The sequence below is a fragment of the Elephantulus edwardii genome, unplaced genomic scaffold (genome assembly GCF_000299155.1).
Source record: "Elephantulus edwardii isolate Elephantulus edwardi_28Jun2011 unplaced genomic scaffold, EleEdw1.0 scaffold00014, whole genome shotgun sequence".
Classification (NCBI taxonomy): Eukaryota; Metazoa; Chordata; class Mammalia; order Macroscelidea; family Macroscelididae; genus Elephantulus; species Elephantulus edwardii.
The window spans coordinates 25,805,265-25,822,028 of NW_006399764.1; the positions used below are offsets into that span (position 1 = coordinate 25,805,265).

General features: G+C 46.0%; 1 protein-coding gene across 1 annotated transcript in view; it reads left to right on the forward strand.

Annotated features, from left to right (window-relative positions):
• GLDC (glycine dehydrogenase (decarboxylating)) overlaps positions 1-16,764 on the forward strand; it is a 99,380-nt gene that overhangs the window by 10,704 nt on the left and 71,912 nt on the right. Inside the window, exon 3 of the mRNA XM_006881305.1 lies at positions 15,441-15,576. Coding sequence (XP_006881367.1) covers positions 15,441-15,576 — 136 coding nt within the window. The remainder of the gene's footprint in view (positions 1-15,440; positions 15,577-16,764) is intronic.

Here is a 16,764-nt window from a genome sequence, read left to right on the forward strand (position 1 = left end):
GAAAGGAGGTACATAGGAGGAATGGTAGGCTGCAGCATAGTTATCAGAAGGCTTGATCAGGAGTCCAAATGTGCCTCCAAAAGAGCCCCATGCATATCTTGTAGGAATGTCCTGCAGAGATTCTCCTTTGGGGTTCAGACACAGAGGGACAAACACAGTGTTGGCAGGGGCATTGAGGGTGGTGACCTGGAGGGGCAGTCAGTGTGTTTCTAGGCTGGGTGTCTTGGGAAGATGATGACAGAGTAATAAGAAAAGGACATTGGAGGAAGGAGAGAGAGCACGCGCATAAAGCCTGTTTGGATCAGAATTGAGCTTGGGGTGCTTGTGGAAGATATATTTGGAAACGCTGGAAAAACATCTGGAGATTAACAGATGAGAGCAAGAGGGAGAAACAAGATAATGGAGTTATTTAGTGAGCCACCAGATTGGATTTGTAGGAATGAGTCAGAATTCCAGGGATGAAATGGGGAGAGGAAGGAGAAGCCGAGATTTTGGGAACTAGAGCGAGGAGGAGAGCAGCATGTCAGGTGAGATGAAGAAACCAGACACCCCAGCACGGATTTGCAGGATGGGCTTGTGGACTTCAGGGCCATATCCCTGGACGTTTCTTGTGCATCGGAGGGAAGAAAGCTCCCGGGTAAAGACGTAAGGACACAAGGGTAGAGGTCTGCTGTCTGATCTCTGACTCTGAGCAGGAGGCAGACAATGTGAGCAGACTCTGAGAGAGTGGAGGCATTTCAGAAGAGCCAGTGTGGGCATCTGGTGGGGATGGGTCTAGCTCCATAGCATAGAAGACCTTTTGGGATTGAGTGACTTGAACTTATAAGACCTGTTAGGCCCTCTCCTCTGGATGTCATTTGGTGGCCTGGGAGCTAAACAGAGAAATGTGATGACTGAGTTTAAAGTGAGGTTAAGCACCAGCCAAGTCAAGCACCCAAGGACTTTGTAATTCATTAGTCAGCACAGGCCAACCGGGTTGGCAGAGAAGTGAGTGGGTTCTACTCACATGGGGTCTCGAAGGTTAGTGACTCGCTCGTGAGGCTGGACGTGAAGACCTGACGTGCTGACTACCTTTGAACCAGTCCAGGTGCTTTGGGCTGAGAATGACTTTCCTGCGTCTGTGTTCTGTCTTCTCTCCTCTGTCACTGGGAGCTTTGATCTCACCTTACTGCTCAGATTTGCTCTGCTTATTGAACCCAGGGGATTTTTTTTTTCAAAATGCAAACAGAATTCTAATAAGGATTCCTAATGCCTCTATCATCAATAAGCTAATTGGGTAAGCAAAAAGGAAATTCTGTTTTGGAACTCTGGATTCATTGTAGACTTTGAACAGTCTGAATGACTTGCTTTGTAACTTTTTCTATTTGTTGTTTCAGATTTTCTCCTTCCCCATTGCTGGTAACCCTCCAAGAATGTTTCTTTCTGTAGAAACATTTCCTTAGATCTTTGGACAAATGAGCTCTTGCAATACTTGGTGTTTTGTGTCTGACTTATTTCATTCAGTAAAATGTCCTCCAGATTCATCTATGTCGTGTTTCCCAGATTTTTCATTGCTCTTTACTAGTGCATAGTGTTTCATTGTATATATATATATATATATATATACACACACACTAGTGTCTACCCCTTCGTTCATTGATGGATCCTTAGCTTGTTTTCATCGTTTTGCTACTGTAAATAATGCTGCAGGGAAATTAGGGTATTCATGTATCTGTTCATGTGGTTTTACTTATTTCCCCCCCAAATATTCCTCCTCTCCCATATCTTTAGAGATGTGGTTGAACAGATTATGAGAACAATTTATGCACTGGTTTGTGTTCGTGGGCTTCTGTGAGGAGTGGCTGTCTGGGAATAAGGCAGCCCCAGGCCCATGAGGACATAAGCTATGAGCAAAAGTCAAGAAACCTGTTTAGCAGGCCCGACCCCCAGGAGCAGTGGTGGATGAGAAGCTTTAACCATATAAGGGAGATATAAGTTCAGCAATAAATAATAGAAAACCAGTCCAGCCGCTGGGAATTGGCTGCCCCATAACCAGATGAGCTTTAGCTAACCTGTTGTGTTTTCTGTCTGTGCAGCTAACTAATCTATAACCCAATATGCTTAACGAACTAATCGCAATGTATGTAAAAACTAGCCAATAGAAAAGAGACCCAACCAGGGTCTTATGCCTCTGGGGAGCCTGACCCTTGTGAGGCTGTGGTCTCTGTCAGCGCTCCCTGTGGAAGAGAAAGTCTTATTTGCTTCACCAGAAGAGCCCTAAGTGTTGTTCCTTCACCTGGAGTCACTGGACAGGAGGGCAGATTCCTGGAACATGAATACGGAGCCAACTCCACGTGCATGTGTACGTGTATTTCCATTGTAACACAACACATCCTACTGTGTTATCTGAGCTCCTACTATATGTCCAGAAACCGGCTAGGTCCTTGCCACAGAGAGATTATAACGCAGTTGGTGGGACCCTGGGTTGGACTACACATTTCTCCTTATGCATTTCCCTTAATCTATATAAGATCTCTCTGCCCTGTGTATGCTCAGCGGTTGAATACAAAGAACAGACCAGCTGTCCTCGCCTTTGCACTGCAGGAACATGCCCGCAGGGAGAGGGGCATCCCGCAGGGAGCAAAGAGGAAAAACAAGAACCCCCGCTCTTCTTCCTGGACTCGCACTTCCAGCTGATCGACCATTTGGCCTGACTACAGAGTTCAGCTGGTGAACTTTTCAGATAAATATTGTGAAGAGTTTCTTTTAAAAATGTTGATTGAATATAGGCAACCCGTGGAGGGGATCTCTCACAGAGAGAATGACGCATATCCAAGAAGTTAGTAACAGACCTGGTGCTCCCCATCCCCCTCCTCCACCATGGGACCAAAACGCAAAGCAAAGCCACTGCCCTCATGTCATTGTCTAACTCTGTAGGACCAAGTACAGCTGCCCCTTGTGGTTTTCTAGCCTGTAAACCTTTAGACAATCATGTTATGCCCTCTGCTGAACAGCAGCCAAATGCCTTCCAGTTTTCCTACGGTTGCAATAAAGATCTTGAATGTAGACGACAAAGTACTGTCAGAAACACAGATTGGACATGCCTCAATGTTTCTGCAGGAGACTGTCTCTAGGGAGAGGGAGGGCTTTCACCCCTGAGGATCCTGGGTGCATGAGGTGGGGTATAAACTGGTTGAATGAGGAGTCAAGGAAGTCTGGCAGGGACGGGGTGAGGGGTCAGCTTCAGGGTAACCCAAAAGGAGGCCTCCTTCTGTCCGTCCAGAGGAGCTTGAGCTTCCAGTTTCGAGGATTTCCATGTCATTGTTGTAAGCTGTCCGAAGCTGTCGGTGGTACTTATTCCTGGATAAAGGGCTCAGCTGCTCAGAGAAAGGCTAGGGCTGTGGACCCTGAGAAAACTCAGAAGGCCTGGCAACCCATTTCTGAAAAAGAAAAAAAATCATCCACTGAAACCTTTCAGCACACAGATCTGCATTCTGGGGTCAGAATTCACTCCAAATTGCTCCCTGCCTTTTAAAATTCTTATTTCACAGGATAAAAGAGATGACCAACTTCACGGTGAACCAGCTGCTATTACATCCATATTCTCCCCAGGCTGCTGATCCCAGGCATCCTAATCCAGCCTCTGAGCCCCAGATCTTTACCCCTGTTCAGCAGGAGGTAGCCAGAAATAATATGATGCCGTTTTTCTCACTAAAGAGGCTGGGACCAAGGTAGAAGGGAGAACAAAGGATTCAAGGGATGTCAGCATGTCAACAAAGGGGGTGAACAGCCTCCCTCATCTGATTAAAGTAGCATGGAGTGCCCTACCCTTTCCTCCTTAAACCACAATGGGATGTCCCTCCCTTTCCTCCCTAAAGACCCTCACTCTAAAACCTGTAGTAATCCACCATGGGGTGTGGCATTCCCTGGTTTGGCTTTCTGCCTATCTCTTTTTCTGCAGACCAAGGAATCCCACCCAGGAGACACCTGAATAATTCTTCTTTAGCTTCCTTTCTTTCTCTGGTCCCTTCCTTGAGTCCTTGGCCTGACGTCCAGTGTGAACACTGGGTACTGGTCGAACTTTTTTGGTTTTTGTTAACATAATGGAGAGCTTATGGGTTGGCTTCCCTAGAATGAAAAAGCTCAGAGAGTCAAGGGAGTTTAGGGGAACTCTGATGGTATATGGGTTAAAGCCTTGACTGTTAGCTGAAAGGTTGGTGGTCTGAACCCACAGCCTCGCGATGGGAGAAAGATGTGGCCCTCAGCTTCTGTGAAGGTTACAGTCTTGGAAGCCGTGTGGACACTTCTGCTCTTTCTTACAGAGTTGCTGTGACAGGAATTAGCTTGACTACCAGCTTGGTTTTTATCTGTTGTGTGTTTTTGTAAGTGGATTTAAGATGCTATTGGGGGAAGAACTGAGGTGTTGTAAATTATTAGATAATATTAGGGACAGGCTAAGTAAGCATTAGGATAGAATTTGTGTCCAAATCCTGTCTTCCACTCAGCAAATCCTGACTGGTGACGTCATTCTAGCCCTCCTGATCTTGGCGGACTGCCCCTCCCCACCCCATGCTCTCCTGCCTTGAAGCCAAGGAGTCTTGGCAAGAAACATACATCACATAGGTCAGCTTTTCCCTCCAGTCTCTGGCCAAACAAAGCCATTCTCAAACTGGCAGCACTTTCTGGGCAAATTAAAATATGAGTGTGCTGGGTTTCAGTCCTGGTGATTTCCTTGAAGACCTTTTCCTAGTATCTTTCCAAGTACATGATGGGCACTGCATGGAGGTGAGGCTCTGATGCTGTGTCCTGGGCAAACTCTGTGCCTCCCAGGAGGTGGGACCAACAGGTGTCTGCAGCCATAGCCCAAACAAAGAGTTTCATCCTAGACTCCCATTTTTTAAAAACTATGGTCAAATTTGGTCTCACTTCCCTATGGCTTAATGCTCTGTGACAAAGATCTTTCAAGGGGATGGTTTTGACAGACAAGAATTTATTCTCTGACAGTTTTGGAGATGTCATGGACATCATGCTTGGAAAGGTGGAGGGGGAGAGAGAGAGGAAGACCCTCAACTAGGAGGAGTGACACAGTGACAGCAGCAATGGATTCGAGTGTGTCAGAGATGTGAGGTTGGTGGTACAGGATAGGACAGGATTCAGATCAGTTGTTCACAGGGTCGCTATACATTGTACTCAACTTGATAGCACCCAACAACATGGACTGAATTGTATCCCCCAAAAAATATTTGTCTCTGTATAAATAATGATGTAATGGGAAAGCAATGTAATGGTTCCCCATAATCTGTTAAACCAAATGCAGCGCTCACCACAGACCTAATCAGCGCTCAAGAGAGTTCACACATCTAGCATGTGGCCTACGAAGGACCTTCCTCCACAGAGAGAGGGCTCTCCCCTAGAGCTGATGTGCTGAACCTGAGCTTCTAGTCTGTTAAACTGTGAAAGAATAAGCTTCTCTGTGTTAAGGCCACCCACTTGTGGCATCTCTATTATAGCAGCACTCGAGAATTATGACAGGAAGGTAGAAGTTAAAATTCAGAGAAGCAGCTCTTGGAGAATGCTCTCTTTGTCTGCTGTGAGAAGGACCTTATCTCCTTTCATGTCTGTGGGCCTGGTATTTCTTGGGGACCTTCGTGTGTCTTGGCATCAACTTCTCCTGAGTCTAAGAGGCTCTCGGTAAAAGGACTCTAGGACCAAAGACTTCCAGCTCTTCTTGTTTGGTGGCAGTCAGATCTCTCTTCTCTTTCCTTTTATCATAAGATAAAAGCTGGGGTGGGCCACACCCTAGGGAATCTCCCCATTCTTGACTCAGGCTGTGATTCAGAGTATGGTGTCCACTTACAACTGATAACTGATAGGCTGATCTTATCACGGGAGATGATTACATCATTACATAACTGCCATGCCTTGGAGAAGATACCCCATCCATGAAGTGTATTCTCACTGCAGCACAGAAAATGTTTCTGTTTAAACAGTGCTGAATGTCCAGTTCAGTACTAATTGCATTCACTGAGCTCTACAAGTGTCACAGTATCCTCGAAAGATTTTTTTCATCACCCCAAACAGAAACCCAGTACTCCCCATTCTTCCCTCCCCAGTTTCCTGGAATCCGCAGGGAAACTTTTGTCTCTGTGTATCCAGGATAAGGCATAAAAGTGAAATCATAGGCTGTTTGTCTTATTGTATTTTCTTTTTTTGCTTAGCAAAATGTTGCTGTGTTTTGCGGTTAAGGACAGAGGACAGCTGTGTGCTCAGGGGGAGCCAGTGTTCTGATGTGCATACCTTGCCTGTCCATTCTGAGGACATTGTTCGGTGGATAAATGTGTTTGTGTGGGAAATGAAAACCCAGTGGCAGGCAATTCATACAGCGTCAGCAGACAAATCGTCTTAGTGCTGTAATTAAGGATTTACTCAGCGCTGTACTTGGCACACAGTTTTCCCTGAGAACTCTGCGTGCAGCAACTGCTCTCGGGAAGCCTTTTCTAAGGAATTATGTAAGGAGAAAGGCTGAGGTCTGAATTCCCAGAAGTAGGAGCCAGGGCAGCCTCACCTGGCGATGCTTGGACATTGGCTCTGGGAGGCCAGTGACCTCTGTTCTGAGCACATCAGCACCTGTAGTTATGCAATGCTCTGGGGCAGAGGGGTGAGATCAGAGGAGTCCTTGAGGAGCCAGAAATGGACATCCTGATTTGGGTGCTGCAGGACTGCTCCAGTTCTTTCATGCCAGGAGTGCAAAATAATGCACAGGGCTGTCTGCTGGACCCTGGGAGAGGAGGCTGAGGCCTGGGAGTGGTGGGTGGGATGGGGACTGGTGGATGGAATCTAAGAAGGACAACTCTTCAAGTGTTTCTCCTTTTCTTTCTTTTTAATTTCAGTTCATTTGTTGTTGTTGAATATTGTTCTTGTTATATTCTTGTTGAGTCAGAAGGTACCCATAGCTGACCCTCCAGCAGGTTTTCATAGGCAGTAAATTGCATGGGAGTTGATTGGCCATCTTACACCCACAGAGCAGCTGATGGATTTGAACTGTGTGCCTTCAGGTTTACAGTGCAGCTCCTCCCCACTAGACCATCCGAGCTCCTATTGAATAGACACATCAGAAAATGCAGTTACTCTGTGTACAGTGCGTGGACACTGGTGCCGTTCCTCCAGCTGTGCAGCCTTATAGTTGTTCCTCCCCATAAACATGAACTCTCTGCCCCTCGGCTTCCTGCCTAGCAGCTCACCACTGTCCATTTGAGCCCATGTGGACAGTTGTCAAAGACAGGCCGGAATGAGCAGGACGGGCTCTCTCTCCTGGTGAGCTGGACCACTCGAGCGCTTCAGTCTCCGCCACTCCCTTCACATCTCATTGTTTCTCCCAGCCGCCCATCCATATCTCCCAGCCCTCCGTGTGGCACTGAAGCTCACATTCATATTCGCGAAGACAATGCCTTATAGGAATGAGGCCTGTTCACAGGAGGGAGCTGTTTTGTTTAACTTGGAAGGAAAAGTGTGAGCATGTGCCCTGCTGTGAGTTTCGCTCTGGTTCCACACAGTGAGGGAGCATAGGCCAAGAGGCCAGGGAGTGGATGCTTTGTTTTTGAGAGTTTCTTCATAGTTCCTCCAAGATCAGGCACTTTGTTCATTGTGTACATTGCTCTACTTTATGTTCAACATATCTTCTAAATGCATGTGTTATTGTTGTTGTTGGGTACTGTTGAGTATGATTCATAGAGACCCTGTGAGCAGATCTAAACCCTGTCCTGTCCTATGCCATCCTTACCTTTGACACGCTTCAGCTGCAGTTACTGCGTCAACCCACTTGATTGAAGGTCTTCCTCTCCTTTGCTGACCCTCCGTCTTTCTCTACGGAATAGCCTCTCTTAGCACCATGTCCAAAGTATGAGAGGCAAAGCTTTGCCTTCTTTGCTTCTAAGGAGCTCTCTGGATCTAGTTTTCCCAAGACATAACTGTTATTTTGACAGTGCATGGCATGTTCAGAACCCTTGTCCAACACCACAACTTAAAGACATCAGTTCTTCTGTCCTCCTTAATCATTGTCTAGCTCTAAGGTGCATAACACATGAATGAAAAGAACAGGGCCTGAATCAGGCACACCTTAGTCCTCAAACTGACATCATTTCTCTTATGTATTTTATAGAGGTCCCTGGCAGTGGACTCGTCTAGTGCAATGTGAAGTGCCAGTAGTAAAGATCCAGCAAGCCACTGTCGGGGTTAAATACCCTCATTCAGGACCCCAACCTGCTGCACTTGCACTGGCCTTACCTGGCGCCAGGAAAGTGTGTCCTGCCATGATCTTTGTATGTCTGGCTGTCTTTATGATTCACTGTTAGAGGTACAACACCCAACTGTCAGTTGGTTATTTTGGGGAATGATTTGCCTCTTGCCAATTACTTTAAATCTTGGATGTGTATATGTTTGATTGTTTATCATGTGTTCAGTGTGCTCTATATTGTTGTTTGGTACCAACCCATGAAGAGTAGATCTGAACCCTGTCCTATCCTGAGCTGTCCCCATCATCTTTGACATGCAAAGAAGGCAAAGCTTTGCCTCTCATACTTTGGACATGGTGCTAAGAGAGGCTATTCCGTAGAGAAAGACGGAGGGTCAGCAAAGGAGAGGAAGACCTTCAATCAAGTGGGTTGACGCAGTAACTGCAGCTGAAGCGTGTCAAAGGTAAGGATGGCACAGGACAGGACAGGGTTTAGATCTGCTCACAGGGTCTCTATGAATCATACTCAACAGTACCCAACAACAACAATAACACATGCATTTAGAAGACTAAGACCCATTGCTAAATCCATCTCATTGAAGGTCTTCCTCTCCTTCACTGACCCTCCATGTTTCCAAGGATGATGTCCCTTCCCATGGACTAGCCTTGCCCAGCTACATGTCCATAGTATGAGAGACGAAGCCTCGCGATCTTTGCCTTCGGGGAGCACGCTGGCCCTCAGTTCAGTTCTGACTTACAGTGACCCCGTGCATAGCAGGACAGAGCTTGTCTGGTCCTGTGCCATCCTCACCAGCGTTACTGTGTTCGAGCACATTGTTGTCACCGTGTCAGGCCATCTTCCCGAGGATCTTCCTTTTGCCACTGCTCTTCTATTCTACTAAGTAGATGTCCCTCCAGGGTCTGCCTGTCCCTGAAGGGTGTGAGGTGAGGCCTCGCTGTCCTTGCTTCTACGGGGCTTACCCTGCTGTACTCCCTCCAAGCCAGGCAGGTTCGTTTTCTTGGCGGAACACGGTATATCCAACGTCATTTGCCAGCACTGTCACTCAGAGGCATCAGTTGTTCTTCAGTCTTCCTTATTCACTGTCTATCTTCTCCATGGGTGTGAGGCGGTTGGAAATACCATGATTTGGATCAGGTGCACTTTAGTTCGCAAACCAGTTACCTTTTTGTGTGACCCTGAGCAAGTCATGTTCCCTCTTTGAATCTATTTTCTTACCTGTAAAATGGGGCGAATGAGCACCACTCTTTCTGCTGCAAAGAGATCTGATGGCACAATGCTTGTTTGTGGTTTTTTTCTTTATTAAAAAAAAATTTAAGGGAGCTCTGGTGGCCTAGTGGCAAGAAGCTGCACTGCAATCCCAGAGGAACACGGTTCAAATCCACCAGGTGCTCTGCCGGAGAAGGAGGCGCAATATCCTCCTGTACCAGTCAGATCTGATTTGACGGTACACACACACAAAATAATAAAAATAAAAAGGAAAAAAAATTTTAATATTATTTTTGTGTGTGTGTACTGTCAAATTGGATCTGACTGGTACAGGAGGGAATTGTCCCTCCTTCTCCGGCAGAGCATCTGGTGGATTCAAACCACAGACCTCTGGGATTGCAGTGCAGCTTCTTGCTACTAGGCCACCAGAGCTCCTTACAGTGCGTGTTTTGCTGTTAACTGAAGTTCCAGCTGTTCAAGTCCACTATTCATCCCTTGGGATAAAGGTGGGTAGTCTCCTGTCATAAACATTGATAGCGCTCAAAACCTGGAATCAGCTCTCATTTCCAAATCACAGGCTTCATGCTGTTTTCTCTGGAAGAAATTTCTTTTTTTTTGAGGAATCTTTGAATCTATTGCGATGTGTCGTGCTGAGCCTCAGTGGTTAAGAGTTCGGGTTTTATTTAGATGAATCAAGCCCCCAAACCTGCTCTTAGTGACCCGGAGTTCTTTAGGGGCAATTTCAGGAAAGTGCAGCAAGTCGGCTTCTGTCAGTGAGCGTTTCCTCTTCTCTCCCAGCCACTGCTGCGTTAGCCTCTGTCATCTAAGACACATCCTTGGCTCCAAAATGGCCCAAGTGAGATTGCCACAGTGGACACGAGAAATGACAGCCCTGAGTCAGTGCATGTAGATGCCCTGAGCTGTTCAAGCGGGGACACTGCTGTGCAGACACCCCTCGTTGTGTTTCTCTTTGCAAATGTTGCATTTTTTTTTCCAAACAGAAGCTTGGTGGCAACTCACTGTCTCACAAATCTACCAGCTCGTGCATACCCATGTTTATTGTGACTTTCTTCACAATAGCAAAGAGCTGGAAACAGCTCAGTGCCCATCAACAAATGAAGGGATAGAGAAGCTCTGGTATATTCACACAAGTCTACCAGCTCTGTTTATCCAGTGGCATGTGTTCCCTTTGTGACCCTGTGCCCGGTTTCGGTCACTCTCACAGTATTTCAAGCTTTTTCATGACGTTGATGCACTTAACAGACCGCCTAAAACCCAACCCTCACTCACAGTCGAGTGGATTCTGACTCATTACCACTCTCAGGGCTCCGAGACTATAAAAATTTATTTTATTTAAAAAAAAATTTTTTTTGTGTGTGTGTACTGTCAAATTGGATCTGAGTGGTACAGGAGGAAATTGTCCTTTCTTCTCCAGCAGAGTATCTGGTGGACTCGAACTGCTCACCTCTGGGATTGCAGTACAGCTTCTTGCCACTAGGCCACCAGAGCTCCCTGAGACTGTAAGTCTTTATGGGAAGGACTGCCCATCTTTCAGCCGTGGAGCGCCTGGTGGATTCAAACCTCCAGCCTTACGGTAGCAGCCTGGCCTGTTACACTCTCTGCCACCAGGGTTCCTTGTGCAGGTCACAGTCCAGTGCAACCATTGCTTTCTTATATATGCTAAATTGGTTTTCATAATGTTTTCTGCTTCTACATACAGAAGAAAAATACTGAAATGGCAACTTTGACAACTTGGTATAAATTTAAGGCAACAACTTAATGACCAAGGCTCTTAGAGTATTCTTGCCAATGTAAGAAAGTCTGTAAGTGCAAATTGAAGCGGACTGCTTTGAGGTCAGGTTTCAGGTTAAGATAAAAGTCTGGTTGCAAGTAGACATAACTTTTGTTTAGTAAGTAAGAAGGCACACACTATTTCATCTAGTGATTAATGTTCACGTGTAGAACCTTATACATTATGGAAAGATGTATTTAGCAAGGAGTTCCTGAGTGGGGCTGTGGTCACTGAGAGGTTGAACCTTGGACAGCCTTCCAGAGGCAGCCGGGAAAAAGGCCTGGAATGTACTTCTGAAACCCCCATGGAGCATGGCTCTCCTCTGACATGGGGTCGCTGTGAGGTGGAGCCGTCTCTACAGAGGGCCAAGAACTGGCCAAGAACTGATGGTTCCCTGGGTCTGAGGATGATTTAGGTGTCTCGACGTAAGGGTCTGGTGGTAAGACAACCTATCCCGAGTCTGATCCAGGGAGCACCTCTTTTTCACACTGCTGTATGTATCCTCCTGTCCTGGCATTTCCCTTCTGATCTGGTCACAGCATCAGTAGACCCATCTTTCTACCATGTTACTGGCACTAGGTGCCGTCAGGTGATTCTGACTCACGGTGACCTATGAACAATAGAGTAAAGCTGTGCCCTGTCGTCACAGTCTCCACCATGCTCAAGTCCATTGTTGTGGTATCTCCATCTCGCCCAGGTTCTCCCTCTTTGCTGAGACGCTACCTTTCCTGGCATGATGTTCTTTTCCAAGCACCTGCCCCTCCTGACAACATGCTCAAAGTGTGGGAGTGTCTATAATTTGTCCTGTTAAGATTTATAACAGACTCTGAGAAGCCTCAGATCCATGTCATCCCAAATGCTGAATTGCGGTGTCTATGAACACTTCAGTCGGTGGCTCGGTTGCTCAATTCCTTTGAGACCTGTGGGTTCAATGATTTCTCGTTCCTCCAGAGACTCAGACCCATCCGGGAATGACTCACGTGACTGTCGGTATGCAGGCTGGGTGGGTTGATATTTTTTTTTTAACTGGCGAGGCTGGATGCTGCAGGAAGCTTAACCACAGTCACGCTGCCACTCTTGTATTCGTGTTTTCACACACTCTCTCTCTCTCTCTCTCTCTCTCAGTGTGGCGAGTGCTCTCTTTATATTGCTCTTCCAGCTGTTGCTGATTTGTGAAACCATGTTATCTGCTGTTAGGAGACCAGAGGGGACTTATAGAATGGCTAAAAAAGCCAAGGTTTAGGCTGACACCGCAGTGTCTCTCCATCCTTGCTTCTAAGGAGCACCCTGGTTGCATTTCCTCCAAGGTAGACGATTGTTCTTTTGACGGTCCTTGGAATACTCTCCACCACCACAATTCAAACGCATTTTGCAATCCTTATTCATTGTCCAACATTCAGATACACGAGAAGCAATTGAAAATGCCATGACTTGGATCAGGCCCGCATTAATTTTTAAGCTGACATAATTTTTCCCCCCACATTTTTGGAGAGACTCTGGACAGCAGATTTCCCCACTATGTAACATGTCTTTTGATTTTCATGACTGCTGCTGTGACGGCTGTTGCTTCTGGATCCAAGTCGTTACTAACTTCAAACCTTTCTCCATCCATCATGGTATTGCTGTTGGTCCATGGTGAGGATTTTTCTTTTGTTAATGTTGAGCTGTAATCCTCATTGAAGGCTGTAGTCATTGATCTTCTTCAGTAAGTGCTTCAGGTCTTCTTTACTTTCTAAAAGCAAGATCGTGTCATCTGCATAACTCAAGTTGTTGGTGTGTCTTCCTTCCTCCAATCCTAATGGCACTTTCTATGTAGTCCACCTACTTGAATCATTTTCTCAGCCTATAGATTGATTAATTATGAGGAAATGATACAATCCTGGCAGAGACCTTTCCTGATTTAAACCATTTGGTGGCCCCTTGTTCTATTCCAATGACTGTGTCTTGGTCTATGTACTGATTGTGCGTGAGTTCAAGTAAGTGTTCTGGCATTTCTATTCATAAGTCTACCATGGAGAACCCTCTGTCCTCGTTAGGTCCTCAGGGCATTACACAGAGCCAGGAAGCTGATCTTGTAGGCACAGAAAATTAGCTACCTTCCCACTGGGCTCCTTCTCCTAGGTCTTGTTGGGAATCGGTTGGATTTCTTGCATGATGGTATCTAAGGAGTTTGTACTTCCGTGTCTCCTCAGATGTTGATCTGTGGTCTCAAATTCCCTAAACTTTCACTGCACGAAGGCAGGATACTGCTCTAGAAACCATTTACCCATCGTCCTCTCTTTTCTGAATCCACTGTGGCGAGTGACCAGTCTCGTGGGTTTTTATTTCCTGCGAAGGCATTTGGAGTGGATGTCTGGTGAGGTGAGGATTGGAAGGAGAAAGTGTGCTTGTGGAGAATAAGGACGGATTCATGAGAAAAATCTTCATAGAAAGTACAGTGGAGTTAAAAGAAGAAGGCTGTCTTCAGCCCTACTGTGTTAACTGACAGAGACTGCTGACTAGGAGTTCCAAGCCACCAGCTCCTCTGGGGGACAAAGAGAAGGTGTGTGCAGGACTTTACACTCTGGAAACCCTCTGGGGCACGTCCACTCTGTCCTCCAGGTCCACTCTGAGCTGGCACTGGTGGCAGTGGGTTTAGAAGCGTTGTTCGTGTGTTAAAAGGAGACCGATGTGTAAAGGAGAGGTCGACGAGTGTGGGGCTTTATGGCTGTGAAGAGGCTGAGCTCACCAAGGAGGGAGTGTGAAAAGGTCCAGAGGCAGAGCCTTGGGGCCCTCAGACTCAGCCCTCTGGGTGGGCAGGAGCTTTTAGCTCTAGAGACTGACAGGGAGCTCCGTCCGGAAGTGGAAATCTTTACTGAGCTGGACCTTCCTCCTGTGGAGTGGCCGGTGGTTCAAGTCACTGACCTCTGGACGAGCAGTTAAGCACTTTAACCATGGCATCACCAGGACTGCACAATAAACCTTAAATGCCATTGTTATGTTGCTGTCATTGTATGAATGAACCTAAAACTGGGTTTTCTCTGCATTAATGATTTTCCCAATTCTTAACCCCATTGCCTTGACAGGATGCAGATTAAAGTTGCCTATGGGGGGGAGCTCTGGTGGCCTAGTGGCAAGAAGCTGCACTGCAATCCCAGAGGAACACGGTTCAAATCCACCAGACGCTCGGCCGGAGAAGGAGGCGCAATATCCTCCTGTACCAGTCAGATCTGATTTGACGGTACACGCACACAAAATTTAAAAAAAAATAAAAAAATAAAAATAAGGTTGCCTATGGGTCTCTCACGACAGTGTACCTTAAGTTTTTGGGTTTTTTTTATTATTTTTTATTATTTTGTGTGTGTGTACTGTCAAATCAGATCTGACTGGTACAGGAGGATATTGTGCCTCCTTCTCCGGCAGAGACCTTAAGTTTTAAACTGCTTTCCAGAGGCAATTTTACAAAGGAAAGGGTGTGAGTCAGTGGGACAGTTTTAGAGAGAATGTAGATTATGGGTTATCTAAGACAGTGAAAGCTTTACTGCTTCCGGAAGTGTCTATTGTTATTATTGATGGTATCTTGGGGGGGACCTTATTTTCAGCTTAATTAATCATTGTCCAATTTTTGCATTCACTTGAAGTGATTGCAGATGCCTTTGCTTGGACAGTGTAGTTTAAAACAGAGAAGCACAGCTTTTGTTCTCCCCCAGTGGAAACTAGATGCAAAGCCAAACCCACTACTGTAGAGCTGATTCCAGCTCATAGCAACCGTCCAAATTTTCCAAGCTTATAATCTTTATGGGAAGAGATGACCTCATCTTCCTCCTGTGAAATCATTGGTGGATTAGAACCTAGGACATTTCAGATAGCAGAGCCCCGTGTTGCACGCTAAGCCGCCAGCGTTCTTTCAGAATTAGAACAGAAATCAGGTGAAAAGAAACAGAGATAAAAGTGTTAAAATTGGGCAAATGTAACAAAGTTTCAAAAACAAAACACCAAGCATAAAAAAGAGTTCAAGGAAATCAGCTTTGAGGAGAAATTGAATCCTGCTATGAGATTCTGCAGCATTCTGTATACTTCAGTGTGGGCTGATCAGATTCCTTTATTCTGTACACAATTGTTCTCATAAAAATAGTAAAAGAGAATCTTTGGATAATTAGATACTTAAATAAATGATAATGAAAGCTCCCTGCTGAGACATTTTCTAACATTTCTCTCCTTCCCACTGACAGGTGAAAATGAAATCCTTGCAACTCTGAGTGCCATTTCCAGCAAAAACCAGATCTGGAGGTCATACATTGGGATGGGCTATTATAACTGCTCGGTGCCGCAGGCCATCTTACGGAACTTACTGGAAAACTCAGGATGGTAACATATTTCTTTTTTTACTTTAAAAACTAATTGATCTGTTTAAAAGCCGAAAGTCCAGATTCAGGGTATGGCTGTTGGAGGAGATCCTTCCTTGACTATTTCCGCTCTTGTCACTGCTAGTGATTATTGTCTGTCTCCTCTGTACCTGTGTCACCTGCCTGTCTCCTCTTAACCTGTGACCTCTGTGCCCTCTGAAAACGTGCCCCCTGCCCATGTCCTTTGTCTTCTCCCTGGGTCTGTCTCTATCTCCATCTAATTTTTTTTTAATGCAACATATATATTTTTTACAGCATATTCTTCCCATTTAATCTTTTTCCCCTATTCATTCATTGTCTTTTTCTGTACCACCCTCATCATCTCTGATCGCTTGAGCCCGTTGCCACAGTCACTGTGACAGTAAGATTTCCCCACTAAGGGGATTGGGCTGCTTGCTAACATTCAAATGTGGTACCCGGCACCTTTTGGGAAGGGTAGGCAGAGGTGAGACTATACAAATAAAGTACATGTTTTACACACCAGGGAGTTGAAATTGATTCATAGCTGACCCTTCAGGAGATTTTTCAGAGGCTGTAAAATACCAAAGGGGGGGAGATTGCCTATCTTTCTTTCTCAGTGCAGCTATTGGATTTGAACTGCTTGCCTTTGGGTTGGCAGCACAACTCCTTACCTGTTAGGCCATGTGTGAACTGCTACAGAGTGAACGGGTCAGTCATCATCCTGCTTGACTTAAAAGGGAACCAGTTCTGAAAGGGGTCACAGTGGAAGGTCCCTTTTAGAATGCGAGAAAAATGTGAAACAGAACTCAAAATAATACTCCACTGTGGTATCACTTCTATTTGTTGTTTAACTGATGACTGAACAGCAAAGTGTAAAGTGTCTGGGAACTCCTGTTCCTGCTTTTTGAGAGTGTGGAGTGTGGATTCTTTCCCAGTGTTCTGTTGCTAAATGTTTGAAGGTTGAACTCCAGGTTGGATTTTATAAGCAAATGGTGTGTCTCTCTTCTCCCTTAAAAATAAGCGCCCAGCGCCCGTGAATGGGCAGCCGTGGCCCGCCTGGGTCCCGGCCAGCAGGCTGGCTCTTGGTGGCCTGCAGAGTGCCCCTCATATCGCCTCCTGCCCACGAGCGGAGCTCCTCAGTGTAGGCCAGCAGCCGGAGCGAGCAGCGGGTGTTTGTTGTGCTTTGCTT